Source organism: Pochonia chlamydosporia, chromosome 4 (genome assembly GCF_001653235.2).
Source record: "Pochonia chlamydosporia 170 chromosome 4, whole genome shotgun sequence".
In the NCBI taxonomy this organism is placed as follows: Eukaryota; Fungi; Ascomycota; class Sordariomycetes; order Hypocreales; family Clavicipitaceae; genus Pochonia; species Pochonia chlamydosporia.
In genome coordinates this window covers 3,719,666-3,747,070 of record NC_035793.1, presented here as the reverse complement: position 1 = coordinate 3,747,070, position 27,405 = coordinate 3,719,666, and the positions used below count along the sequence as shown (strand labels likewise).

The following is a 27,405-nucleotide window of genomic DNA, read 5'->3' as shown; positions in this document are numbered from 1 at the left end:
TTCGGAACCCTACTGCATCAGGCGAGCGGCTGGGAACTTTGGCTACAGGGCCTGGGGAGATTCTTTAGCATTCACGGACGGCAACTGGTCCATGGCGTAGGGCGTCTTTTGAGTATTTGTCTTTACCTTGCGTTTGCAGACTTTTGGTGTTTTTATACATATATATGCAGGATAGTGGACGGGAACTGAATAGAGGCATTGTTTCTATTCTATATTATGCATCATTTCATCATACCTAGTGAATATGTCTAGAACCAACCCAACGCCTTACCCCATTGCCAAATATCGCAGAATTATACAGCCCCAAACACCAATAGCTCATGCCTCGCCAATATTTTTGCTTTCCATCTTTCCCTTTTTTTTGGGGGGGAAAGTCCCTACTCCTCCGCCTCACTATCCAAGACCCTCCCTGACACAATCCTAACCTCCTGTACTGGCCTATCCTCCGCCGCAGTCTTCACCAAGCCCATCCTCTTCACCACGCCCATCCCATTCTTCACCCTCCCAAAGATGGTGTGCTTCCCATCCAACCACGGCGTAGGCGCGAGAGTTATAAAGAACTGCGACCCGTTCGTATTCGGCCCCGCGTTCGCCATGCTTAGCACCCCTGCGCCGGTATGCTTCAGCGCAGGGTCGATCTCGTCCTCGAACTTGTCGCCGTAGATGGAGGAGCCGCCGCGGCCAGTGCCCGTGGGATCGCCGCCCTGGACCATGAAGTCTGGAATTATGCGGTGGAATATGGTGTCGTTGTAGTAGGAGCGGGTGATGAGGGTGGTGAAGTTTTTGCAGGTTTTGGGGGCGTGTGTGGTGTAGAGCTCGAGGGTGATGGGACCCTGTGCATGTTAGTCGTGGATGGGGAGTTGAGTTTGTGGGGAGGTTTGCGCTTACCATTGAGGTTTCGAGGAGGATTTCGGTTGTCATGGTTGGTGTGAATTGGTGAGGTTTTGAGGTTGGAAATTGGTGGGATGACGAGGCTGATGATGGTGGGAGCTTGAGCTTGAGCTTGAGTTTCAATGTTGGCTGTGGAAAATTAATGTCTGGTAGCTGGATGATGGTATAGTGGTGCTATTGGCTGGCCGTTTTGGTGCATGTGGTGGAATTGCGGCTCTAAACTGACAGCGAGGAAGGGACCAGTTGACATCTGGGCGTTGGACGCAGTGACCACTTGATATTGACAGGTATGCAGGATCAAGGCTGGCACCGCCTGCACCTTGACTTTCTTGATCAAATCTGGAAGTGGACCCTGCATCTGGGACTTGACACTTTTACACTTTTGCCCTTGATGTGGGAGCGTTCGTGGCCCGTCTTTTCCTTCAACATATAGACTTGTTTGTATTTTCTTCATTTCAACGTAAGCCGGTGGGGATGGAATAGCGCTTGTGCCATACTTACTGTTAAAGAAACACGTTGCTTACTCACTAAACTTGCGCATCTGCGCACATTCAAACCGCAAGCTTCACCATGGCATCAAATTCAACAGCGGCCCTCGGGCCGCTCGATACACTCAACACCACCACCAACTCTACAATAACTTCAACCTCGCCGCTCTCATTCTTTCAGGACCTCGACTTTATGATTCTGGAGCTCAAACTGGTCCTCTCCGCACTGGGAATAATCTATCTCGGCTCTCACGCTGCTATCCGCCGCCCACCATCCGCCTCGCCCCCAAAGAAGAAACCTGGCCAAAAGTCTGAAGACGATGACCGCTTCTCACAGGGCCTCGAGCCCTCTGACGCAATCATGTTCCCCATCATGGCAGCCATCACGCTCGTGGGACTGTACTATCTCATTCAGTGGCTCAAGGATCCGGCCATTTTGAACAAGATACTCAGGTACTACATGTCCACCATGTCGGTAGCCAGTGTCTTGACGCTATACGCCCATGGTATGGACGTGGGCACATCATTCATCTTCCCTAGCTATTGGCGCGGTAGAGACGGGTCCCTACGAAAGGTTGATCAGCGAAATAAGACTGTGCAAGTTTGCGACGACTTTGGGAACGCGGGTGCCGTGACGGAAATGAACCCTTTCCCCGGGCCGTTAGGTATTTTCGCTGCCACAGAGAGAGCCAAGAAGGCGGCTTGGGAGCTGAGGAGCCTGTTCACTAGAAACTGGACGATCAAGCTCTTCATTCATGGGATGGGCGAGGAGTCTGCCAAGATTCGCTTTTCCCATATGATGGCGTTGCTGTTCTCGCTGATGACGGCCCTGGTTTACTTCTCGACAGAGTCGGCCTTTTTGTCGAACATGTTGGGATATGGCATGTGTTATGGGAGTTTCTTGATCTTGTCGCCGACGGACTTTTTGACGGGGAGCTTGGTGCTTTGGGGTTTGTTCTTTTACGACATATTCATGGTGTTTTATACGTGAGTACTTTATTTCCCGACGGGCATTTTGATACTGAGCGAAGCTAACAACTGGCAGTCCGTACATGATTACTGTTGCGACGACTCTCGAAGTTCCCATCAAGCTCACCTTTGAAGCCGCATCACGCAAAAGTATCCTCGGTCTTGGAGACATTGTCATCCCCGGCATGGTTATTGGTTGGGCACTTCGTCTGGATTTGTGGCTACACTACGTTCGCAAAATCAAGTATGAATCAACTGACCTCACCATTGTTGAAATGGAGCCCTCCTCTGGTGAAATCGTCAAACGCAGCGAGACAAAACATAAAGAAGTCAAAGCTCGGTACATCGATGTGAAGAACAAGTGGGGTGAGGGTCTCTGGACACGCGAGAGTTTGTTCCTTTCACGGCCTTCGCAGCTTCCCGTTGAATTGGCGGGTGCTCGATTCAACAAGACGTATTTCCACGCCTCCATGATAGGATACGCTCTTGGAATGGGTGTGACCCTGGCCATGTTGCTGGTGTTTAAGCGCGGTCAGCCAGCGTTGCTGTACCTTGTTCCTGGCGTTTTGGGCTCGTTGGTGTTTACGGCGCTCGTCAGGGGGGAATGGAAGGATATGTGGAAATACACTGAAGATGGGAGTCTGGATGTGGAGGACGTGATTGTTGACTTGGACTGGGAGGGGAAGGCTATCAAGACGATAGGACCTTTGGAGGATGGTGTTGTGGACACGACCAAGGACAAGAACAAGAACAAGAAGGGCGAGGAGAAGAAGAAGAAGGGTGGGGATGAGAAGGAAACAGATGAGGAAGTGGAAGTGAGGAAGTACGCCGATACATGGGGGCATAAGGTGTTTTCGTTGTCGATAGAAGTGCCCCCGGAGAGTGAGGAGGCGTAATGTCTCAGGACTGGCACCATATACAGCGACTGTAGTAAGGGGTATGTATTAGAGCAAGCATGTAGTCTGTTTGCACAGCGAATGAATTGTTAAGCAGTGAATGAGTGGCGCATTATTGTTGAGGTGCTTGTCATATATTTCAAATCATGCCACTTACTTCACCCCCAGTTCGTTGCTCAAGGGCGACCATAGCTTCTAAACCATGTTTTTGTTCTACACTACGATTCCTATGCTGTATTATAAGTTCAATCACAGAACACTCTAAAGCACACAGCATCAGCATACGAACTTCACTCCCAGCCAACGTGCGGCTCGAACCGGAGCTCATCACCATACGCCCAACATACCCTACACAGAAACCCAACCAGTGGGGCAAAAGTGCTGTCAGCAGCGACTTACACCATGTCACATCAGATATCTTCGGAGATGCTACATCTCGTGCGACCTCCGAAGTGAAGGATAAATACCCCTAGACTCCTGGCGCTCTGATTCTGCGGCCTTGAACCCGACCATTGCATGTCGAGCTGACGACCGAAGCTGCGCATCAAGCGGGGTAGATTTGAACATTGAAATGCCCTCAGACAAAGTCAACGCCATGAGTAAGCCCATCATCATCAAATGGGTGTTCGACACTCGGCCTCTCTGGCCGGAAGCAAACACAACCAAAGACCTCGACACAGTGGTACGTCCCCCCAACCCCTACACATAATAATACCAAACTAACACCACAGGCAAACCGAGCGCTCTCCCTCCTCCCGGCGGAAGACCGCACCGCCATCCTAAAATACTACTTCCTCAAAGACGCGAAGCTCGCCCTCGGCAGCGCCCTCCTCAAACGGCACGTCGTCTCATCGCAGCTCAGCATCCCCTTCTCCGCCGCAACACCCACCCGCGCACCCAGCACGAAGCCCATCTTCCTCCTGCCAGACTCCTCAGAGCCGCTCATCTTCAACGTCTCCCACCAGGCAGGTCTGGTGGCACTGCTGGCGGTGCACCACCCCCCCTCGGACGTGAGCATCGGTGTAGACGTGGTGTGTCCGTGTGAGCGGCGGGCGAGGGACCACAGCATGATCGCGAAGGACGGATGGGCGCGGTTCGTGGACATGCATGACAGTGTGTTTGCGGAGGCGGAGTGCAGGAGGCTGAGGGAGCTGGGGTTCGGGGATAGGGATGAGCTGCTGGCGTGGTTTTATGCGCTGTGGTGTTTGAGGGAGGGGTATGTGAAGATGACGGGGGAGGCGTTGCTGGCGGAGTGGTTAGGGGAGTTGGAGATGAGGGGATTTGCGCCGCCGGGGAGGGACGTCGTCAAAGATGAGAAGGAGAAGGGGCTGGAGGTTTGGTTTAGGGGGGAGAGGGTGGATGTGGATGTGAGGATGGAGTGGTTTTTGGAGGATTATATGATTTGTACGGTTGTCAAGGGGGATGTTGGTGTGGATGTGGGAGGGGAGTTTGAGTTGGTTGACTTGGAGGGCGTTTTGGATGCTGCTGAGAGGAGTAATTTGTGACGGACAGGAGGTATATTGAAAATATGAGGATATGAATATACATGGGCATGATGTGGTCTTGAGTTTTTATTCACATTTGATAAACTAGCTAGATGGATGGACTTTTTGGTAGACGGTGCTTTTGCTATCTTTCTTGGAGTTTGATAATCTGCGTGATTACAAGTGCTTGCCGTAAAAGCTCAAAAGGGTCTTGTAGCCGCGTTCATACTCTTCCTTGACTCGGTCGTCGCTTAGGTTGGAACGAGCGGCCATCCACCCGTGGATCTGGTCCTTGAAGATCTCGACATGCTTGGGCACCTTGAGCGCGTCCTCAAACTTCTTGACGTCCTCGGCGGGCTCGTCGCCAGAGGCCAACAGCGCCATGGGGACGTTGATGCCCTGCGCGTCGGCGGGATCAACCATGGCGGGATGGACGGACGCAACCGCGCCAAAGGGGCTGTTGTCAGCTTTGGTGGCGAGAGTTGCGACCTTGCCGCCCCAGCAGTACTGTGAGTTGGTGGTTAGCGGCTGTTTTGAAAGATGCTGTCTATAGGATACAATGACGGTACGTACGCCCAGAATACCAAACTTGCTCAGAGACGGGTTCTTGTCCTTGACGGCCTGCACAAAGGCGGGGACATTGCCAGCCGTGGCTGGGGGAGGAAACTTGCCAAAAAAGGCGCCGAGTTTCTCCTTCTTCTCAGGAGTGTCGGGGGGATACCTGATCAAAGTGTGAGCCTCCATCAAGATACGTTGTTTGAAGTTGTGACTTACCAGTCAATGCCGGCCGGGTTGCCCTTGAACCAATCTGGAATCAAGACCTTGTACTTGTGCTCGTTGTCGCTGTGGGCGAGGATATCAGCGCCCTGGAGAGTCTGCTCAAAGTAGCCAAAGATGTCGTAGATGACGACAATAGCCTTGGTCGCATCAGACGGGCCAGTGACGTCTGTTTCACTCATTCAGCATCAGCACGAACTGTCTGCAATCATGGTGCGGTACGTACAAGTCTTGTAGCCACCAATCTCCTCGTAAGTACCCTTCGCTTGGTATCCCTTGGTAACAATAGGAGGAACATTACAGCACGGCTGGCTGTGGCCGGCGGTAGCAGGCATGGTAGACATGGCGGGCGAGTGGGTGCCGAGGCGGAAGCTGTTCCGATGGAGAGTTGTATATAGAGCTGGTGAGCTCGATGGTCGTGCGATTGAAGGCTGAGAGAAATTGCGCGAGGAGGGGAGCGCAAGACGTAGAGATTTATATAATGGTAGACGTTGGCTTGAAGACCTGGTCATTCACGATGGGAGGAAGTGAAGTCGGCTGTGGAGTAAAAGAATAGACACCAGAATGTCCGCGGCCTTATGTACTGTAGTTTGGACCATGGCAGTTTCTTTGAGGCAATTGGTGGAGATGCAAAGAGGGGCGGCTGCCCAGAGGACTGGGTGCGCCAAAGGACAAGAGGGGAATGACTTTTGGATGGGAGCATATGAAAGTGGTGTTGTCATGACCCAGTTTCTGGTGGATTGGTGGTGAGTTCTCAAGCTCGCGGTGCGTTAAGCTTGCAGCTCACAGCTTCAGCTAGTACGGAGCTATCGGCCAACCAGTTGACCTTCGTCAACATTTCATGTCCTCATCCTGTCGTCTGCTGCCATGAACAGGCACTGGCCTGGTGGGGGCGGGGTAGTTCGGCAACTTGATGGTGGGACGGCAAGCATTACGGAGCTCCTTCCATCATTTAAGTGCGTAGCAACAATGATGTCACCTTTAATCATCACTTACATCAGCCCAGGGTGGTTTAGTAGCTGTGTTAGTAACGACCAGACAACACTCACCTCACACGATGAAGTGGCTGTCCTCCACCCAATTATTGCAGGCGAAGACCAATATATTTACCCAATTTCCTCCATGTACATAATTAGTAAGAAGAGATATAACCCAACTTAAATTGACCCTTGCTCTTGCTAGCTCTCATTGACTATGTCACCAAAATCCCTGGCTCTGCAAATACCATCACTCAGCTACCCAGGCACGTCGAACACCACCACGCATAAATATCATCAACCATAACGCATCACTATCCATCTCACCCTATCTCCTCTTTTCCTCCTCAACGACCTCCAAAATCCGCCTATTCGCCCTATCCCGCTCCCCCAAATCCGGAACTCCATACACCTCCCTCGTCTGCCGGAAAACGTCCTCCTCCCACCCATCGCCAACATTCACCTTTCCCCCTTCATCCCAGCACTTTTGCACCGTGCCACCCACATTCTTAAACAATGCCTCCAATCCACCCGGTCCTCCACCCGTGTGAAAGCTCTTAAACGGCCCTGCGTACGCCCATCTTGGTCCCATGCTCGTTTCCAGAATACGATCCAACTGAGCTACCGTCACCACCTTCTGGTCAACAAGGTGAATCGCCTCGCGGAGCAACGCCCAGGCAAGCCTCCCGGCTACAAAGCCAGTAACTTCACGGCCCAGCAGAATCGGTTCCCGGCCTCGTGACCACCAAAATTCTAGCGTTTGCTGAATCACTTCTTGACTGGTATCTGGTGAAGGGACAATCTCCAAAAGCGGTAGTATGTGTGGAGGATTGAACGGGTGAACGACGACTAAGCGTGATTTGTCTTTCAACTTGACATTCTGTTGAGATGCCGGTATGCCAGATGTACTTGTCCAGAAGATGGCGTCGGCAGGGGCATGCTGTTCGACTTCTTCCCAGAGTTTGGTTTTGAAGCCTAGGTTTTCGGGGCCGCTCTCTTGGATAATGGTGCTGTTTTGAACGGCTTCAGCAACAGAAGATGTGAGTCTGATATCGGAAATGCGGGAGTGAAATTGCTCGGGTAGGTATTGGGGGAGGTTCTGTTTCACGTAGGTTTGTAAGTCGGTTCGGACGTCCACGATGGTGAGGTGGGATCCTGAAGGGAGATGCATGAGGTGTAAGGCTGCTAGGGACAAGCCAATCGTTCCCACGCCGATGAGGGCAACTCGAGTTTCTTTGGCTGCCATGGTGTTGACTATAAAATGGCGAGTTGGTGTGTCCTTGGCCAACCTCGCTGTTCATTTATATAAACTTTTGGGTCTGACAAGGCGGTCACAGCACGCTTCTAAGCAAAGGTTTGCACCTTCAATTGACGTAAAGTAGTACCATTCACAACAACGTGAGCCATGAATCAATTCAAGTACGACAAATACGATTGATACTCGAATTCACAGCACACAGCTCCTCTTATATGAGACACCGTGAATTGCCAAACCCCCAATCAACGATTCGAACCCCTGCACTGAGTGGCCTCAGCTGTCAAATTGCCACACCGATCAGGAAATAGAACAGCCAATTGGATTAGGTTCCAAAGATAATTTGGAATCAAAACTAGAGTGCAAGCTGTGGTACATTTGTTCAACGCCACACACGACCTTTCCTGGAGACTTCCAACATAAATTTAACACCAAGTATGGAATTCATGTGTCATTAGCTCCACCTCTGCTGCTTTACCCTTATGTTGTCGAACGCAGGGTATGTTTTCAAAGCGGTCTTCGTAAACGGGCAGAACGCCACCTCGTAACTTCCTTGCAACAATACCACCTGCTTGAATTACCTCAGACGAAGGATCCCACATAACAACTTCCTTTAGCCCATAGGCGCAGGCCTGGTATAAGGCTTCGTGAAGGATCTTTGCAATAGCCTCTTCCAATCCATTATATCGAGTTATGGCAATTTCTCCAATATAAAGCTTGCGCCCGCAGAAGTCGGGAACCCACTAAGCCCACGCATAAGCGTCTCTCTTGTCCGTATCACCAAAGCACAAGACACCACTGATTCGCGTGTGTACCCTGGCTTTGGGCGAGTTTAACAGACATTCCAGGGCTCGTGACCTGCACAGGTGCCTTCCTACGACAAGGTCTGTGGGTAAGACTTGTGCAAGCATAGCCTTATAGTGTCGAAGAGATGAGAGTCGAAGCTTCGCCATGTTCACTGATTCTCTAGACAGGGTATAAATATCTTTGGGAGTGAGGATTCTGGTTGTGTCGTCTCTTTGTGGTTTTGCAATCTGTTCAAGGCCAACGCGTATGCGCTGATGGGAGGCGCGGTGTGGTTTCCAGCCTAGCGTGTTGTATAGTCCATTGTTTGCACCGCTGTAAATAATGCTGAGTGCCGCGTGCTTTTGTTCCATGTTGTCTAACACTTGCTGTACCTTGGTCAACAACTTGGTGGCCATTCCCCGCCTTCTAAAGTCTAAATGCGTAAAAATATCGGTAATTATGGCGATGTTGGTCGACTCCATGCCTCGTCCAGTGTTAATAATTGCATCCCGGAAGTATATACTGCAACTCGAGATGATGGTTTTCGGATCGCCTGGCTTGAACAAGACCCAATGCTGTGTGGTTCCAACGTTGGCTTTGTATGTCAACAGATTGGATTTTATTTGGATGTATTGTGAGCGAGCCAAAGGGGCTGCGTGCATCTGACTGTTGTTTTCAAAATGGAACGTCATCTGCTCGGGGGTGGCTCTTTTGCAAACGACGTCTTCTCCCTCGTTGTCGGGCTCACCATTGCGCAGTTCATCGTGGCCTGATTCATCATTGCCAGGTCCATTTTTGCCGGGTTCATGATTGCTAGATTCACCGTTGCTCAGTTCAGTGGTCGACATGGTGACAATAGTCATGCAGTTACAGTCTAAGTTATAGTGTGGTATTAGAAAGAGGATGTAAACAAAGAATAGCACTCACAGCGCTGGGAATCCGTGGCAATACTCTGTCGAAAATAGAGGACAGAGAAGTCAAGAAGCGACGAAAAGTGCTTCATGTTGGAATCATCAAGGCACCGACCTGCTTGTACCTAGGCAGGTGCCTAGGACCTAAATTGGAAATCGGCACCTGCTCGCTTCTGTATTCATGACGATTCGAGTCTGGTACGTGTAGTTTCGTTTTGGCAGGTGCCAGATATGTTTTGCCAGCTGCCAGCTGGCAGCAACAATCAACCACCAGCAACCTCAACGATCCATGTCTCTTCGTCCCTCCCGCCAATGTCATATCTCACAATCGAGCTGACTCGAATCTGAGCCATATTGGATGGTAATTTCCTGAGTTTTTGAGACAAAACCACCACAATCAGTGCTCTGTATTCACCTTGATCATGGCAATCGCGGTGGGAATACAACCAGCCCCCCCCCCGATTTCGCCGTTGCCTCTCTGCTCATCAGGATATCCCATTCGAATCATGCCCCTGGTACCAGACAGCCGGTTACGACAAAAGAAATTAAACCGAAATCCGGGTTGGACCCTGCTACATGATGCCGACGCAGTGGATGCCACAGCCTTCTATTGGCTAAAAGCGCGGAACTGGCCTCATCTTCGTGTCATGGACATTCTGCATTCGTGTTATCACGGCGAGTGCCTTCACTTACAACGACAAGTCATGCTGGCAGGATATATTCTACAGCATGTAATACCAGATGTCAGGCTAACGGACCCGCTCTATGGCTACAAATAGAATTATGCAACGCCAAACGATGTCATCCCATCCCCATGTCACTATCTAATGGCAGCGGAAACTCGACGTGCTACGTCAGACTGTACGTCCAAGCTGTATGCTGGTCGTGTGCAGTCATTCATCTTCGACCTGCGTTTGGCAGTGAACCAGATTGCCAGATTGCCGGGAGAAGAGGCAAGCCCACTTCCAGTCCTTTATGCATGTTCCTAATCTCCAGCAGGCAGACGATTGCCCACCTATCCAATGGATGAAATCCTGGGCATGTTGCATTGATTTACAGGGTTTAGGCTTGCGTCTTGTTGGTGGCCAACGTGCCTCCGATCAGATCTGTAGATCTCCAATCCGGCATTCCAATGACCGGGTCTGCAAGCCGCCTCCTCCCAGCTGATATGTCATCGCTCATATCCGGTTGGCCGCCCGCGGGGTTCACGACTTGTCGTGTTGCACAACTTTGGACATTGTTCACCACGGCTCCCAGGCTTGTGGGAAATTCGAGAATATTACAGTCTTTACGAAGAATCCATACAAGACTGGGGGGTACGACATGGAAGGATGTCTTGTCCGTGGTGCACGTCACGGTCTGATCAAGACGCCGCCAGGGGAATGCTGTCTTTCCAGAAGATTGCTGGACAACTTAGAGAGCATACACCACTTCAGGATGGGTATACAGTACGACAAATAAATAGGGACAATAAATGCGCAGAATCTGATATGTCACCCTGTTGAGAGGCGGAAAGCCATAAGTCTCTCAAGACTTGAAAGCTGCCATTCATGTTTGCCAGCAGCAAATCAGAGTTGAGTTGAGAGGTCTGATCGACCTACATTGGGACAAGATGCGCCAAATACAAGCGCCGCGCGCTCACACTGAGACATTGTTGGATTGTAAGTCCCCTCACACCCCTTCATATCTTCGTCCTTTGAGGCAATACTCCGGATAGCAAACAAAGTTGGGTATCTACATGCAATTTCATCATTCTTGACCGTGACACGTTTCATCCGAAATTTTACGGTCAGCCTGCTGATATCACATTTTGATTTTGAAGATATTACAAAAGCCGGGATGGCTTTGCCCCACTCAACCAACCATGGCAAGTTATGCCAAGTTCCAACGTCTGCCCGCGCGGAAAACCTACAACGGTGGAAGCACAGATGACTGTTGCCTGTTGGGCCCTTCATCTAATCTGCCATGGGTTCAGTTAATACTTACCAGACGGTATTTTGAGGGCGAGGATGCGATTTTCAAAAGTGGGTGGAGACATGGTCCATTACATATGTCAAAAAGCCGCTCGGGATATACAGTAAATCCAGTCCCCGAGCATCACGAAATGATGCCCCATGAGGAGAGTTATCCGCCCAAAAGATGATCAGTCATCAAAAGCCCGTAAAACGCCTCAGCCACGTTGGAGTCAACCGCCTGACAATCAACGGCCAGGAGAGCACTATGGACGTGTAGTGCCAATATTCGCCGCCTCGACAGGTCATTGTCCTGAAGCCCGGAGTGCACCGTCGTAATGTCAATCACACACTCATGTTGCTTCGCTTCAACACCAGGGGGCATTTAAGTTGCGCATCTCTACATAGGTCGTTACACACACTATCTTGCTTCTCTTCTCTCAGCAGGTAGCACCTAAGAGCCTATGTTTCATGCGGCCTCTTACTTCGTTCTACCCACCATGTTACCAGAAGTCCGTGTCTGACGGACAATGCCCAAACCTTGCCACCAATCAGACGAGTGCATCCCGTGATGCACATGTGCCAGTGGATGATGTAGCCTCTGGTCCGTACAATGATGAGAATAAGCAAGAATGGACAAAATGCCCATACAGTTCGGAGTACCTGTGCCCATATACGTCTTACAAGTCACAAATGCAGCCGTTGAAAGGGGAACGTGTACGAAAGACTCTGGTTCCTTGCTACAGCCTTTATTGGACGAGATTGGATGGAGGTCTGTCCGATCGCCGGGACAATGTCATGGTCTCCTGGATCTGGCGACGCAGTTGACAATAGCTGTGGTTGCCTAAAAGTACTGACCCAATCTCTAAGGAGTGCTGAGGACATACTTGGGGTCTCTTCGCTGCTGGCGGCTTTACAGGGAACAGGAAGCGTGGTAAGTGCAAGAATTCGTGAATAGAGCAGATCAAGATTTTGAGATGGAAACAATGCCCAGATGATGTCAGTCCGCAGCTTCCTTCGCTGGACCTAGAGAAATGCACGGGGTATCCTACAACGCACGGATCATTTGATAATAGAAATAATTTTGAGATAATTCAACGGTTGCCTATTTGACAATCCTGCCCAAGTCCCTTTTGCCGTAACGCAGAATGCGCGAGTCCACATCAAAAACGCCCACGTGCAAATTTATACCGATCCTTTTCCACTGAAGTCCCCAACTCCAAAAGCAGTAGAAAGAAAACAAGGATTTTGAGTTTTTTTTTTTTCGCAGTTTCTTGGTAACGTATGGTTTTTGATGTGTGCAAACATTGCAACCTTGGGTATCCGCGCCAGCAAATTCGTGGCGCCCACCACCCTTCGCCTTGGGTATCATGATAATCGCCCCTGACAGTTCGAACACTCAACTCGACATGAAGGATTCTGCGCTTCGAACAAGGTAGATGGCATGATCGCAGGTGTTCGAACTCCATTTCGGTGTGGTTGACGGCGTTGCCTTATGTGATGAGTGAGAAACTTCCCAAGCCCAGGTAGAGAGACTCAGGTGTGAAGGCAGTGAGGGAAGGAGTTGATAGACTTAAAGCCAGGCTCGGTTAACTATTAAGAAGGGGTATCCTGATGCGCATTCTGAATGGAATGCTGCTTTCGCAACTTGTCCAGCCAATCATCGTTTGCCTCGCCATGGGGCGAGCCGCAGTGATAACGTAAATATTACTGTCCCAAAAAGGAACTGTCAAGTATTGAGCAGTGATGTATCGTGGTGAGTTGCGTCCACCCAGACTTGCTTTGGGGGTGAATCCCCAACTTGCTTCAATACTGACTCGCTGACAATCTGATCAAGCACCGCATGATAGCTAGATAGGTTAGTGCATTGTTCTAAGTCATAGGTTCGTAAAACCATACTCACTCAATGACTGTCACACGGCGTGCCACAATATCCACAGCATCTGCCAGGAATAACCCACACTTCCTTACCATCAAGGGCACAGGTTGGGCATCTGGTACCAGGAATCTATTGTGTTTTTGATGTCGTTAGCCATACTGCCTCTGCCGGTTTGCTTTCCTATAGTTTTCTGCAATAAACAGAGTTGCGTTGCACTACAAACCTTGGGCCCGTAATTAATTATACCGTCAATATCGATGGGCTCTGGTGTAGGTGCTGGCACCCCCGGAGCATCCCAGATCGGTGAAGCCATTGAAGGAGTAGGTTTTGGGCCGCGACGAGGAGCAGTAGGGACCATTTTGCCGTATTTCGAAAGGTCAAAAGAGTTTGAGGATGCCGTGATAGTGAAAACTCGGGTGAGAGTTTGAAGCAATATGACGAATAGTTTGGTGATAAGGTCGAAAAGTTTAGGGAGCTTTGGAAGAATGGATGTTTGAAATGAGCTTGATAGTCTTTCCGGTAAGAGAGAATAGTTGGAATGGTGTGGGGGCCGACAACATTTATGGTTTTGGGGCGAGTGTTAAAGCATGATGGTGACTGTGGGAGAAAAAAAAGGGTTGATTTAGTCAAGTTCAAGACGGGGGTGGTGTTAGGGAATAACTCCAAGACAAAAAAGTCGTCGACCCGACAGGGACTGGACTACTAGAGCGGGAATGGACGGAACCCAACATTCTGGTTACTGGACCACAGCTGTGTCAGTGCTATGGACTAATTTGGACTTGGACTAACCGTGACAACTGGTGATCGGTAGGCTGGCGTCCGAAGGCGTCTCGGAGTCTTGCTGAGCGGAGGCGTCTTGAGGTCTTGAGCAGACATGTCATATAATGGGTTGTGAGACTTGCGAAAAGACTCTTGTCATGGCTAGGTCATTGGGCGGTAGGGGTGTGGACAGGACCCGGCGAGCAGTGGTATTGGTGGCGCTTGCTGTCCGCCCTTGAGAAACATTGCGGAGCAAGCTGGGCCGTTTTGTTGGAAGACAGACATGGGAGGGGCGTATTCTGGGGACTGGGGGAGGTGTGTTTTCGGCTGACTTGGCCGGGGGAGGAGGACGTGCTCAGTCTTTGCAGCACGATGAACCCGACTACCGGATAACCTACTCCGTGCTTGGTGCATGGGAGAGACTTATTTGGTAGTGGCGGTCCTGTCACCACCCTTGGGGCGTCCATTGGCGGTTCGTCGTCCAAGACGTTCATCATCAGAAGGTTGGAGGTGGTGATGCCAGACGCAGGTCAAGAGGACGTGCAGCCCAGCCAAAGGCTGAGCCAGGGTGAGGTGCCCTGTTGATGGGTGCAAGCAGCCATCATTGGTTCCTCAGCTGCTCGATATGGCTTGACTGTGAATGTTAGCCGCATCGGTTGAACCCATGGAATTGTCTGCCTGTCTTTCCGGACCACTGGTTTGGTGACAGGGCACAAGACTAGGCAAGGATCTCACACAGGAGACCAGGATCCGTCCTGTTGGAGAAGTTGCTTTTTTGGTCCCGATGGCTGCCCGTAACCAAATGGACGATATATTTTCTTCTTTGTCGTTGTTCTTCTTTTGTTTTGGCTGCGTCGCTCCTCCAGGTTTCCTTCTTTTCCTCTGTCTTGCTTGCTTGGTCTGGGTGAGAATGACGGACTGAAGCTGCATCGTATTTACGGCCGAACCGGGGGCGGGACGAAGCCCTGGCGTTCGGGGTGATGCGTAATTTTCATGCATGCACTCCTGGGTGAGGCAGCTTCGATGTATGTGACGTCTTGGACTGCGTAACAGACAAAGACACATGGTATTTGTTTTTTTCCCACACAGAAGATTGCGAAATCCCATTGCAATTCTCCCTCTCCCACCCAAAGTTCCCTGTCATCCGACATCCGGCTCCTGCCAACTGATCACAGGTCACCGGCCACACAGACCACCAGAGACACCCCCCTGGTTGTCTTGTGTGAGCTTGAGGCAAGAGCTGCCCAATGTACCGCTTTGGAAAGAACATTGGAAGTCAGAGACTATTGCATGTACTCACAACGTCCTCGCCATGACTTGAGCCTTGACGTAACCAATCTGTCATGTCAGGGCAAGTGCATGAAGTAATGCAGCGACTGCAGTCCCGTCTGGCGCTAGCAGCTTTGAGGTCACATGTGCAGGCTGTAGCTTCGTACCCAGGTAGCTAGCGCTCTAATCTAACCTTGAATCTTGGGTGACCAGTCCGGACAAGCAAGGTACCAGTGGGTATGCAATTCCTCAGTTCGCTCTTTCCCTGATCGTCGCTTCAGTTCGGCAACAACCCCACTAATCAAGGCGAGGGGAGAGCATTTGCTCAATCCCTCCTCCAGGCACCGGAATGAGATGTCATGTTTCCTCACCAGTGCGAGCATAAGCACGAACAAAACCTCGTGTACCCTGCTACCCAAGGTGCTTGTCCGCGAGTCGACAGGGCCTGACCACCACAAATGGCATTTCTGGCCTTCAATGTTGGCTTCTGTTTCCTATCGCTGAAGAATCCAAACTAAAAGCAGTGTGGCTTTTCAGCTCTGGCCCTCGTCCCGATCCAGTCAGCATTGCCAAAACACAGTCCAGTTTCGGTTGGCGTTCGAGCCTTGCTCGCAAATATCCTTGGCCACCATCGTGATAGTCCAATATCTGGCTTTGCTAGTGCATCATTCCTGGGCACACGCTTTGTTGAGTACTTTGCATTACAAGTTACACACAAACGAAGACACCCAAGTGCATGTCCAAATACTTGCCAGTTGGTAGTCTCACGCCATGGCCACCAATTTCCTCCAGGGGTATGTACCAGGTAGCTGGAATGGCTGGCACAGACAGGGTAAGGTAAGGTTCCTCAAGCACTTCTTGTCGCACGGTGGATCAACTTACTCTGCGTTACTCTACGTTTCTCTACAGGTTGCACGGGTGGAGTAGGGCTCAGGAATTCTGTGCATGGCTACAAGTCGACATGATGCCAATTCCTTCTCATAACCGAAGCATGATGGGCGTTACAATTGGCGCATCTGGCAGTCGCCGCATCGATGCACCGCACCTTTTTCAAGTCCGATTAGTCTTCAAGACAAGAATTACTGTTGGGAAGGTCGACTGTCCACTCCTAGAGCCCGTCGAAGGCATTGCTTGGTTCATGTTCGAAACCTTTCGGCTTTGGTCAAACTTGTAATGATCCTTGTTGTCAGTGAGCTTATTACGCAGACTGATAGCGCCTTTATTAGTCCAAGCTGGACGCCGGGCGCTGGACACTATCATGGATAATTAGCATCATATAGCACGAAAGAGGCCTTTCATTTGCTAGCTGCAGTGAAAGTATCTCTTCCGCCTTGGTACGTTTTAAGAACCAGAACGACCCAGATCCCGGTCTATAATCTTGTCATGCTGACACAAAATACCCAAAAGTCTGAACAAGTTCGCCCGGGGGGTTACTGTGATGTCTTCAAGTATGGCCTCTCAACTTGAACGGCCAATGGCCCACGCCTGGCGTATATGCAGCTGGAACATGCTTGCTTTCCTGCATCACTTATTACGCCTGCATAAACACTTGCACCAGCGGATTCGGTCTTTTTTTTTTTTTTTTTGGGGACGAGGCTTCACGCACAGGAGATGAGATTCCAGCCTGCAGGGTCGCAAAAATCTCTACTGGGATGGTCTAACATAGCCATTCTTCCAACCAAATGCCTCTTTCTCATTGCTGGCCATCCAAACTCGTTCGTGACACTGGTTTGGGTGCCTGGTACTTGGACTGCATGAAGCACATGGATTCTGGCTCAACGCGGATGCTAAACCACCCGCCACAACTTCTTTCTAGCGAGATGAGTATCCAACTTGCCATATTCTCCAAGAAGCTTACCATTTTCCCGAGTCGATCATGCCAAATCAATTTCTCTGGTCACTGCACGCTTCCAAGGCATATGGCACGAGAACAGCTGTTGTTGATCCTCCTGGAAACTATTCGCTGGCTGAACCTAGGTGTTCTTCATGTCCAGACAGAGTCTAGCCAGTTATGGAACTTCTAAACTGCCTCTCTGGTCACAAACATGAACATCCTTTCATCACATCGGAAGAATGGTCTGAACCCTGGCACGAACAGGAATCCCCTCATCTTTATCCCCCCCACCAATCCATTCATCCCCCACCCCAGTACCGCGATCTTTGCTTTTGGCGCCACATGCAAGTTCATATCCTGACCCCTGTCTTGCCCCAGAAGTATCCTGGAGCCAAATCCACTTCTGAAAGTGCTTCTAATTCCTGAGGAGGCGACCAGACTTGAACAGAAATGTCTGAGAAATTCAGTTCAGTGTTTGCAATAAATTCCTAGCCCGAGGTTCCTTTTTTACTGAATGGCTATCCACAGCGCTTGTACTCAGTGGATTTTTTGCTAGTGGCTCTGGACACGTTGAGCGTGGCACATTCGAGTTTGACACTCATCAAGTGGATTGGGAGCTGCGACCTCTCGGCGCACACATCTTTGAAAGACCAGGCGAGGTACGTGCAAGGCAACGCAGCGGCTTAGGCTATTTTGGGCGTTATCGAAATGAAAGGTGGAACAAATCAGCGGCGACTTGACCGGTCAGCAGAGCACGGAGCTCATACATAGACACGTTCAACCGCCGATGATTATCACAGCATCGGACAGACTCCTGGAGCCATGCATCCAGAGCACATCATGATGACCGTGCACCAAAGAACGTAAAGTCTTGTTTTCAGCCGTTGACAAATACACAAAACGACTGAGATCGTACAATTTTACCTGTCAAAAACGATACCAAGCCTATCGGCCGCTACTGAGGACTCTGTGATTTTGCACAGGCTTTTGGCCCCTATCTTCTGCAGAGGGTGGCGTTTGCTCTGGATCAGCGATGGTATTACAGAGTTTACGATCGCATGTGGTCCTGCATCTTTAGTAAGATCGAGGCGTTGTTGGCGTCCTTTGCCCTCTACCGTCCGACAGCGTCTGTCGCTCTGTCTTGCACCCAGCAGAGTGGTAAGCCTCCGATGTCCCCAGCAATGGATGTGGTTGCGAATACTCCGTACGTACGGAGTACACATGCCACGAGACCGTCTCAGACGCATTTCACTCTTGGTCGGTGGATACGGTCCTAGTTTCCCAGTCACTTACGGAGTAGTGTGTAGGAGTGTCCACAAGACATAATTGGTGGATTGATTTGCCATGTCAGTATCGTTTACGGACGAATGCGATGATAGCAATCAGTTTTCATCACAGCGGTGTGGTTAATCATCCCAACTTCTGGATGGAGCTGGAATATTGCGTGGTTCAGTAAGCGCGTTTTCAGCCTCCAAAACCTCTGTGGCTTAGGGAAGCTGTGCGAGGAAAGCCGAAAGTCTTCGGCCAAATCCAGCTTGAAACCAGAACTCACACTAACGGCCTCAGATCTCCTGACAGACCGACTATAGCCACAACGGCGAGCCTTGCTTCTGTGGCCCGCATCCTTGTTGGAATGTCCGTCGTGCATTTCTCAAATCGTGCGTCGTCGATTTGACACCATACAAACTATGTGGTTGATTACTCAACGTGAGCGAGGTGTACCGACTTCTTTCCGTCTCGCTCGTGTAATAGCCAAGCTTGGCTTGTATTGTGGGAACTGCCTCCGTCGTATATCAGTTTTTCAGACATCCCCGATCAACTCTCACAAACACAGACAGGTCATGTCATTGTTTGTGTGGGGGCGCCAAAACGTTCGGTGCAGCCTACTTCACGTCGGCTTTGACGGCATTCCGTATTGCTTGGATGGCTAGATGCTCAATTCGGGAACTTGATGCGATTGCGTCCAAGGCGGCTAGTAAACTTGGCCTTCGGACTCAATCCTACAAAGCAGTTGAGATCCAAAGACAGATTTTCCACGATCACCAAGGAGTCGCAATCTTAGTGCCAAAACAGACAGCTCACATGGGTGAGTGCTCATGCTGGGGAACCACCACTGCGGAACCGCCGTTCCCCAAAGCGACAAATGGCTGCCAGGAGCCAAGTCCGATGTTGCGAGATGATATGTCAGATTCACAGACTTCTGGCCCACTATCTGGCAGCGGCGCTAAGAACCTTGCACACAACGGAGGTACCAGACCACACCAGGGGACAACACTAACAACGGTTGGCAATGCAATGTGTTGTGACCAAGCTGTCGCTTATTACAGACCCTAAGACTGAGAGAAGTGAATATCTCCGAGGGCTTAGTTGTGGGTTTACCCACGACAGGGTTGAATGGCTTCATTCACTTCACCTGAAAGCTGGCGTATCAAAGTGCTTGGCAGAAGGTGCAGCACTGGCATGTCTCAGCTCCTCAAGTGCTCGTCTCACAATTCTGTCAACTAATTGCCGCCCACAAGTCAATGTGCAGGCTAATTGCCGCCTCTGGTAACGACTACCGAATACTCAAAGTGGAGGCAGAAGCGGCTGCCCAGTCACTTGCAGATGGACGGTAGCCACAAAGCCGTTGACGAAATGGTTTTTGTCAACTCGAAGATACGACGTTTCGTTCTGACAAGCTGTACCACTGATCCCTAGGTGCTGTATCAGGTCTTTGGAGTGCAAAATTCTTCCCTGGTAGGATATTCTCTACCTCGAGTTGGATGGCATGGACCAGCTCCAATGCTATCTCGGACATCGTGCTGAGGTAGATGAACACACCAGCAGGTATTTGATTAGGCAAGCCGGCGCGGCTAAATTGACTGCACTGGCCGGACTGCTCGTTCTGGCAGATCGGATGATCTGCGCCTTCATGGCAACCTCCAGCAGGCGGAATGACAGGAAGATGAGCAACAATGTAACCCTGGACTATCCGCACCAGTATCCAGTGGCATGGGAGCGAATCAGCAGCGAGACTGGGAAGCTAGATCAACCAGCATCTCCCCTGCTTGGACCCTAAGTTTACCAGCAACCCGCCAGCATTCCAAGAGACGTCAAGTCATGGCAAGTATTTGTCAACTTGGCCGTCAGCCAACCGAGGACTTCAGCGTTATGCCTGGCTGCATGAGATTTTCCATGGATCATGTGCCGACCACTTTCCACCTCGACAACATTGAAACTGCCGTTGGGTTAGCAAGAACAATACCGCCTCGCCTGTGAGGCAAAATGATGTATGCCTTTTTGTTGTTGTTTGCTTTCTTGTCTCAACGCATGCGAATAGTAATCAGGGAGATAACAGCAACCTGGTCGGTACGACAGCATAACTGGCCGCATGTGTAAGGCACCAAGACTAGAGCAACACCGTTTTTCACCGTTCTCAAACGTCGTCGCAGAGGGGCTCGCTGTCTATACTTTCCTTCACCGGTTCGTGGTTTTTTCAGACATGGTCGCAGAAATTGATCCTATTCAAAGGGCGAGTCCAGCATGTAATCGATCTATGGTGGAGCTAGATCCCCTGATCCCCTTGTGACCTCTTGTCTCAATCTACTCTTTATCCGCTAGACTAGACATTAGTGACCTTGAGTTTGGGTCACGGACAGGCATTCTGACATGAGCACAAAAAAGCTACTGGTGGTGCACAGGAGAAGAATGAATGGCGAGATGGAAAGGACACGGATTAGTTGACTACCACACACACAGCTCAAAGAAAGACTACTGCCCTCAGTGACGTATCAGAAACGCGATCTTCTTTTCACACTTGGGTATCGCTTCGGAGCTCTTTCCTAGCTTGGTAGCACTTGTCATCTCAGGGACCATGTAGTGGCAGGACAAACGGCTGAGGCAACAGAAGATACTGAGCGGCACAACATATTCACACCGATCCGTCATGAAGAATGCGGCCAAATCATACGGACAGATGAGGTATCTCGGGCTCTCCCTTACCCAGCCACATTCTCATACCTCTTTCTGCATTTCTTTTTCGTTTTTTTTTCGTTCTAGATAGAAACATCCTATTTCCAAATATCTTTGGCGGTTCGTAAACGTTGATAAACCTGTTCTACGAGTGGTTTGGCGAAACCGGGGACAGCGAATTCTCAAAACACCAGGCCTGAGGAACGTTCTTAACAGCAGACGAAATGAGGCGGAGACTGCGGTCTTTCCTTCGCCTCTTTGTCAGGTTGTTTCTGATTAAGCGTTTCGACGCTCTGGTGGCGGGGTTAGCAACCGGGTTACTTATCTGACGAGCCTGGGACTGTAACCTGATGTAAACATTCTCTAGTTAGTTATGGTTTGTGCCGGTCTCCTGCTGGTTAGTTTGTTGGAATCCTCACCATTTGTTCCGGCTTGTTGGCTGGACTAGACTACGAATCAGCAATGCCGCCAGGATTCAGTGTGGAAGTGAAACACTTCCCATCGCCAAATTGTTCTTGTCCATCGTGGTTTCCATTGACGGCGCAAAAATGGCATCCTAAGCTCGGTCAGGGGAAACGGAGATCCAAGCCTGTTGGCTTACACCTCCACCAAATACGGCAGCGATACGTGGTATGTATTCACTCCACACTCCGTCAAGTTGAACAAATGACTAACAGTATACTTCGTGCCAAGAAACAAGAGAGAAACAGTAGGGCAAGTAGCACAAGCTACCCCGGGGGCGCACATATGGTACCAGGACCAGGCAGCCGGGATCGACCTGGAACTGAGGCGTACGGAGCACTAGACTTGTCCATTCGATAGACGGAGAGGCGTCAACCACCCTGATATTAGAGATCATGTACTGCCCTGTTCCACATGCAGATAGTACGTGTTATTACGCATACATTGTTCTACGACCCCCGTTGGACAAAACATATCGTCAAACCCAACGACAGCGATAAAATTCGGGTGTTGTCGCTCTGGTTGACACCACTAATGTGGCTGGAACTGGCTGGACCCGACTACGCGTTTTCACTTCGGAAATATTGTGAATTGCATCTGAAACAAAAACCCTCTTTTTTTCCCTCCTTCCCTCGGCAGTCTTTTTTTTAGGGGCGGGGAGAGACAAGGGGAAAGCCGCTGCATTTTATCTGACAAGACAAAGCTATTCCAAATGTAGAAGATGCCGAGACGAGGCCTGACAGAGATGTGCATTTGCGAGATACATGCAGGAAGTGGAAAAAGAAAATAAACAGCACAATCGATCAAATAGTGCAAATTTTAGTTCATTGAGGCTGACGGGTCCTTAGCTGAACCATTTGCAAAAGAAAACATGATAAATGCTTCATGACATGCTCCGAGGTAGCTGACGAAACCTTCGAATGTACAATGTAGGCGCCACCTGCACACATCACGCGAGATAAACTTTCCCTGTTGGTGCCTGTGGCTGGCTGTATCCGTTACCATGTACTCCATACTTGCCATCCCAATGCATTGCGATGCGAAACAATTCCATGGCTGTCCAACTGTTTTCCAGCCCTTGGTTATATTTTCCGACAAGTGAGACCCTGGGACAAGACCCAAAAGAAGAAAAAGGAAACAACGCCTAGATATGTTGGCCTCAAAGGGCTGGATTGAAAATGTTGCGTTATGCTGCATGTTTCTGAGAACCACTGTTGGTGGGAACAAAGGTTTACATTACAAATGTCCGGCGACAAGAAGATAGGGGGGACGGCTTGATGGGGAGTTCTCGCTGGCCCATCCGCCGTCATCTACTTTGTGTATAGGGATTTTTCGATTTTGACATATAGCTCGCCGCGAGGGATAGGAATGCCTTCCATGTCCAACAGCGGAATAAAGCGATATCCTGGACGAAGACGATCGAGACGAATACATGCCCACGCTAGTATCGATGTGTTCAGGCGGGAATCGTCGCCTATTCGGAATCTAGTACATGTCAGCATTCGGTTTCCATGAGACGAATATGATGGTGGAGAGACAAAGAGACAAAGGCGTACCTGACGAAGCTTAGCTCAGGGACAACTTGAGTTATGCCAGTGAACTTGAGCTGCCTCTTAGAGTCGGGAAATTTTGGGCTATTCGTCTTGCCTGCGCCTGTTCTCTTCCTGTAGTTGCTTTCGGAAACATCCTTTCCCGTTGCTTGTTCGGACTTTTCTACATGAAGTGTGACTTTTACATAGGGGAAAATGGTGCTTCCGCTTCTTGGAAGATCCCTAGAATCGTCACTTTCAGTGGGTATGTTTTGTCCGGCGAATATCGTTATGATGAGATCCAGCGTAAGTCCAGGCGTTGCCTCTCCGTGGGATTCTGACGACTTATCGCTGCTTTGGTACCCAGGAGGCTTGAGAACCCATCCGCTGCCGCCGGCGAACATGCCTTCGTTGATCATCATACCAGTATCTGTATTTTGCCAGTTCATTGCAGCCATTTGTACTCCACGTCTCCAAAAGAGGCTGGGATCAAGGTTCGAGCTGTCCCATCGCATCTTATCGGGATATGCTCTCATGAAGTAATTCTTATTGTGTAGGAACACGTCTCGCTGATGTCGTTGATATAGCTCTAGGATACGCTTCTCACTGATAGAGAAGATGTGAGCCGGCCGCTTTGCTTCCTTTGTCTCGAAAGCCTTGAAGTGTTCGCTTCGTGTATATACTGCTAAATCACCAAGGCTTTGGCAAATGCGGCCAGTACTGGCCCTGTCTTGCGCCGGAAGTGGAGCAGAGGAAGACTTCGTGGGAGGCTTCACTTGGACGGGTTGAGAACCATCATTTTCTGATGAGGTATCTGAGTCGCCGATGGCTGTGGTGGGAAGGTCCGGGGCGCTTTCATAAGTGCTTTGGGATGTGAGTTGCGTAATACTCTCCCTAGTAGTTTGCGATGTGATTTGAGAATCGGGTTGAGACCCGACTTGTGCAGTACTGTCCAATGTATTCTGTGGACTTATTGGTTCCATGGTGACCGCAGCCTTCTTGACCTTTACCAAGATCTTCCGTTGCAGGTCCTTCAGCTTTGGTAGCCTAAACTTGGGATCAAAATCTTCGTGAGGTCCGGTCACAAGCAGATCTTGCCATTCCTCCTTCATTATCCTCACCATAACATCCTGTTGTTCGTGATCAGCGTGCACTTCCAAACTAATAATGATGGGCAAGTCGTTATTTTCGAATGCTGATTCCTTGATCGCCTTGCATACTTCTCGAAATCCGCAAGGGACCGTCAGTGTATGCCCATGCGTTACAATTGGCTCACCCCTTGGTGGGCTGTGCTGCCTGGGTTCTCGGGGCGGTGGTAGTTGTTGAGGCTGTCGGGGAGACCTGGGGCCATTTGCCTGAGAGACGTCCAGCTTGTCGTTCGATTGTTTTGAATCTGGCAACTGCAGGACACTTGTTCTTGGCGACACATCTTCCTCCACCATGGTACGGCTGTGGGCGCTGGGTGTTCGCGAGTGAAGGGAAGTCTTGTCTCCAAGGAATTGTGCTGCCGCTTTAACTTTTTGGTCGACATTCTCCAGTGTAGAAATGATGGCTACATTGGTCTGCGAGGTCCTCGACGGGCCTCTGCTGTGCCGTCCATGAGGAGACTTTGATCTCTCTCGGCTTGAGACAGGCTCTCCGTTCCAGACGTCAATTTCAATGCAACGGCAGCCTCTCAAAAGGACCTGAAACATGCTCGTTAGCACATGAATGGGTATTGCAATATGGAATGGGGGCCAAGTATAGTATACATTTCTGTACGCTTCCGGGGTGCTTGTAGATGACAGTTGATTACCGTCCAAGTAGGTATTATGGCTACTGTTGATGAAATAATTTGTAAGTGGTTTGGATAAGTCTGTCTCTGGATGTGGCGCAATGGCACTCGCGCCGTAAATTTGCAACCACGCAAGTCGGAATTCGCCAGCAGCATACTCGTCCTTGTCAAGTTCTTGAACAACCGATTCGCATTGAACTTCTTTGAGGAACTTGTACAGTTTGGCTTTTGACAACAGTTTATCCGAGCCTTTCAGTTGATCGTATAGCTCGTCAATAATATCGTGAAAGCGATTGCCAATATACTTGCTTTCCGTCGGGCCGCTTGGTGATACTGGTGATGATTTATCGGGCGGGATCATGGTCGTGACCCCGACCATGCTTCGCAGTGCCTGACGAGCATTCTTATTTGAGCTACCGAAAATAGAGAACGTTCGAGTTCGTTGGGGACAATCGACTTCATTGCGCTTGCGGCTCAAGAAACGACGACGCTGGAAAATGGGGTACATCAGCATGTGCGAACTTCTGACTCCGGGATTGCTTCTGAGGGACAATTGACACTATTTGAGCAATCTCGATTGAGACTTACCGTTGGAAATCCACACAGAAAGGACATGTCGATAGATGCGGAGCCTGTTATTTGTTTCAGGCGAAAGCGACGGCCAACCGTCTTATCTCAAACCTTGCCAAGCAGGAGCAGGTGAGGCTGATGACGGCACATCAGGCCGTGGCAGTCCTGGGCAGACGATGCATGCGTGACAAGCACAGGAGGCGAAACCAGGTCGCCAGCCAAAGTGATAAGAGGCAAGCTACGCGTTCAGATGTTTGGGTCAACAAGGTCCAAGTTGGAAGAAGAGAGAAGAGTTTGAAGCTGACAAACGTCACAGCTTTTGCTCTGTATCGAGGTAGAGCTTGAAATGTCAGCAAAGCGGCTCAAAAGCGGAGCGGAGGATCATCGAGCGACATGCAGGACAGCCTCACTCACCAACCAGAGCTCCAGTGGTGACAGTAGTGCCAAAACTCGTGGTGGCCCTGTCTTGCTTGACTTCTTGCTTGACTTGGTTTGTCTTGGTGCCTCTGACTCCCTGTCAGCATCTCCAAACTTGCACCACGCGCACCGCGCCTCGTTGGGGGCAGAACCACCGAAATGCTGAGCTAGTGAAGTGGCTGCAGATCGTGGACACAGCCTTATCAAAATGTGAAGATGCTCTGGTGCATCATTGCATCAGTGATTGGAGCAGTCTTTGCGAGAGCTGAGAAGAATGAGAATGGATGGATTGGCAAAAAGGGGGGGAAGAATGCGACCAGACAATGCCTGGAAACATTGTTTGAGGCCATGATTGGTGCGCTGAGAATACCGGTGAATGATTTCGCAAAATGAAAGGAGCAGAGGCCTTCAGGAAACACAGGGCTGAGCCCAGGCGGAAAGGTTGTCCGCATGGCCGTGAGGCGCAGGGCGGGACACCAGGGGGGAAGGCGGAGGATGACATCGAATGCATGATGATGATTCTGATGATGGACTGAGTTGAGGCCAGTCGTTAACTTTGACGGTTTGGGCAAATGGATCCCGCAGCTGCATTCAATGCAAGGTTGAGTGCTCCATACCTAGGTAATCGACAACATACACACATGCATACCAGACATACATTAAATTTCTTTGATTGCCTGGTAGGGCTGAGCAAGGACCATGACCATCGTGCCTTCCTTAGCGAACAAAAGGTTCAAACTGGTGTCAACAGGAAGGCACGGTTGATTGAACGCTCTTTGCAGTCTGGTTGGCTGAGCCAAGAACGGCCATAACATGTCTAGCCGCCCAACATGCTGTGCCAGGCTCATGGATGAAATACACCGCAAACACTTGACTTGACGACACCTCAACGCTCTTCTCACAAGGCCCCAACTGTTTTCCCTCGCCAAAATGTGCCAGGCCAAGCCTCCGCGGAACGGGGCGATGCGGCGGGGCGTGAAGCCTTCCACCTGCATATATTTAACCGAAAGGAGCATCAAGTCTGCAGCAATTTGCAGGGCCATTCATTTCTGAGCATGCAAGCAAATAGCGGGGCTGTTCTCGAAAACCCCCAGCGCTCCTATTGGCCAAGAGCAACATTTGAACTTCGACATTCAGAATGCAGTGGCGAATTTATTTGCCATGTCCCACAACATACCTTCAAATCACCACCTGACAAAACTTATCCAATAACTGCTCACACCGCCGTCATTGTCTGGATTTGACCTCTCGCATCACTTACGCGAGCTGCAGACAACCGCACACATCATGGGCCGCGAGCACGAAGCGCAAGTGCGTTCCTGGGGCTTCGACCACGTCTTCACCTGGACGGACGGACCGTAAGTCTTACCTAGCGTTGAACGACGCACTTCCTTGCACAGGGAGGGTGCTACATGCATCATGCGTCGATACCCGACAACTTTTTTTACAGTTTATTGGGACCTTGGATAGTCCTTTATCGTCGCGGCTGACGTTGGGCTACCGCAGCAACGCTCATTACCCTCCGCATTCTCACTCTGGGTTGACGACACATCTTGTCCTTGCTGGGGAGTTAAC

At 50.3% G+C, this 27,405-nt stretch overlaps 8 protein-coding genes across 8 annotated transcripts; 2 read left to right on the top strand and 6 right to left on the bottom strand.

The window, feature by feature from the left end:
- Positions 1–377: 377 nt before the first annotated feature.
- VFPPC_08522 (peptidyl-prolyl cis-trans isomerase ppi1) lies at positions 378–921 on the bottom strand (the record flags this gene model as incomplete). The annotated part of the gene is made up of 2 exons (XM_018287213.1): positions 378–833; positions 889–921. The coding sequence occupies 2 exons, from the start codon at positions 919–921 to the stop codon at positions 378–380; spliced, it is 489 nt and encodes a 162-aa protein (XP_018144141.1).
- A 540-nt stretch (positions 922–1,461) lies between these two features.
- On the top strand, positions 1,462–3,244 carry VFPPC_08521 (intramembrane protease 2; the record flags this gene model as incomplete). The annotated part of the gene is made up of 2 exons (XM_018287212.1): positions 1,462–2,366; positions 2,425–3,244. 2 exons carry the CDS (start codon positions 1,462–1,464, stop codon positions 3,242–3,244), a joined length of 1,725 nt encoding a protein of 574 aa, XP_018144140.1.
- A 1,661-nt stretch (positions 3,245–4,905) lies between these two features.
- On the bottom strand, positions 4,906–5,849 carry VFPPC_08520 (dienelactone hydrolase family; the record flags this gene model as incomplete). The annotated part of the gene is made up of 4 exons (XM_018287211.1): positions 4,906–5,235; positions 5,302–5,449; positions 5,503–5,674; positions 5,732–5,849. The coding sequence occupies 4 exons, from the start codon at positions 5,847–5,849 to the stop codon at positions 4,906–4,908; spliced, it is 768 nt and encodes a 255-aa protein (XP_018144139.1).
- A 961-nt stretch (positions 5,850–6,810) lies between these two features.
- Positions 6,811–7,728, bottom strand: VFPPC_08519 (3-hydroxyacyl-CoA dehydrogenase; the record flags this gene model as incomplete). Its single annotated transcript, XM_018287210.2, has 1 exon — positions 6,811–7,728. The coding sequence occupies one exon, from the start codon at positions 7,726–7,728 to the stop codon at positions 6,811–6,813; it is 918 nt and encodes a 305-aa protein (XP_018144138.2).
- Positions 7,729–8,162: 434 nt separating this feature from the next.
- On the bottom strand, positions 8,163–9,371 carry VFPPC_17814 (Acyl CoA acyltransferase-like protein; the record flags this gene model as incomplete). Its single annotated transcript, XM_022429495.1, has 2 exons — positions 8,163–8,480; positions 8,553–9,371. The coding sequence occupies 2 exons, from the start codon at positions 9,369–9,371 to the stop codon at positions 8,163–8,165; spliced, it is 1,137 nt and encodes a 378-aa protein (XP_022285451.1).
- Positions 9,372–11,558: 2,187 nt separating this feature from the next.
- VFPPC_16110 (hypothetical protein) lies at positions 11,559–11,771 on the bottom strand (the record flags this gene model as incomplete). Its single annotated transcript, XM_022428993.1, has 1 exon — positions 11,559–11,771. One exon carries the CDS (start codon positions 11,769–11,771, stop codon positions 11,559–11,561), a length of 213 nt encoding a protein of 70 aa, XP_022284414.1.
- An 8,347-nt stretch (positions 11,772–20,118) lies between these two features.
- Positions 20,119–20,385, top strand: VFPPC_16107 (hypothetical protein; the record flags this gene model as incomplete). The annotated part of the gene is made up of 1 exon (XM_018293860.1): positions 20,119–20,385. The coding sequence occupies one exon, from the start codon at positions 20,119–20,121 to the stop codon at positions 20,383–20,385; it is 267 nt and encodes an 88-aa protein (XP_018144133.1).
- Positions 20,386–22,850: 2,465 nt separating this feature from the next.
- On the bottom strand, positions 22,851–25,458 carry VFPPC_08513 (phospholipase c; the record flags this gene model as incomplete). Its single annotated transcript, XM_018287208.1, has 4 exons — positions 22,851–23,025; positions 23,097–24,754; positions 24,821–25,333; positions 25,432–25,458. 4 exons carry the CDS (start codon positions 25,456–25,458, stop codon positions 22,851–22,853), a joined length of 2,373 nt encoding a protein of 790 aa, XP_018144132.1.
- Positions 25,459–27,405: the final 1,947 nt, after the last annotated feature.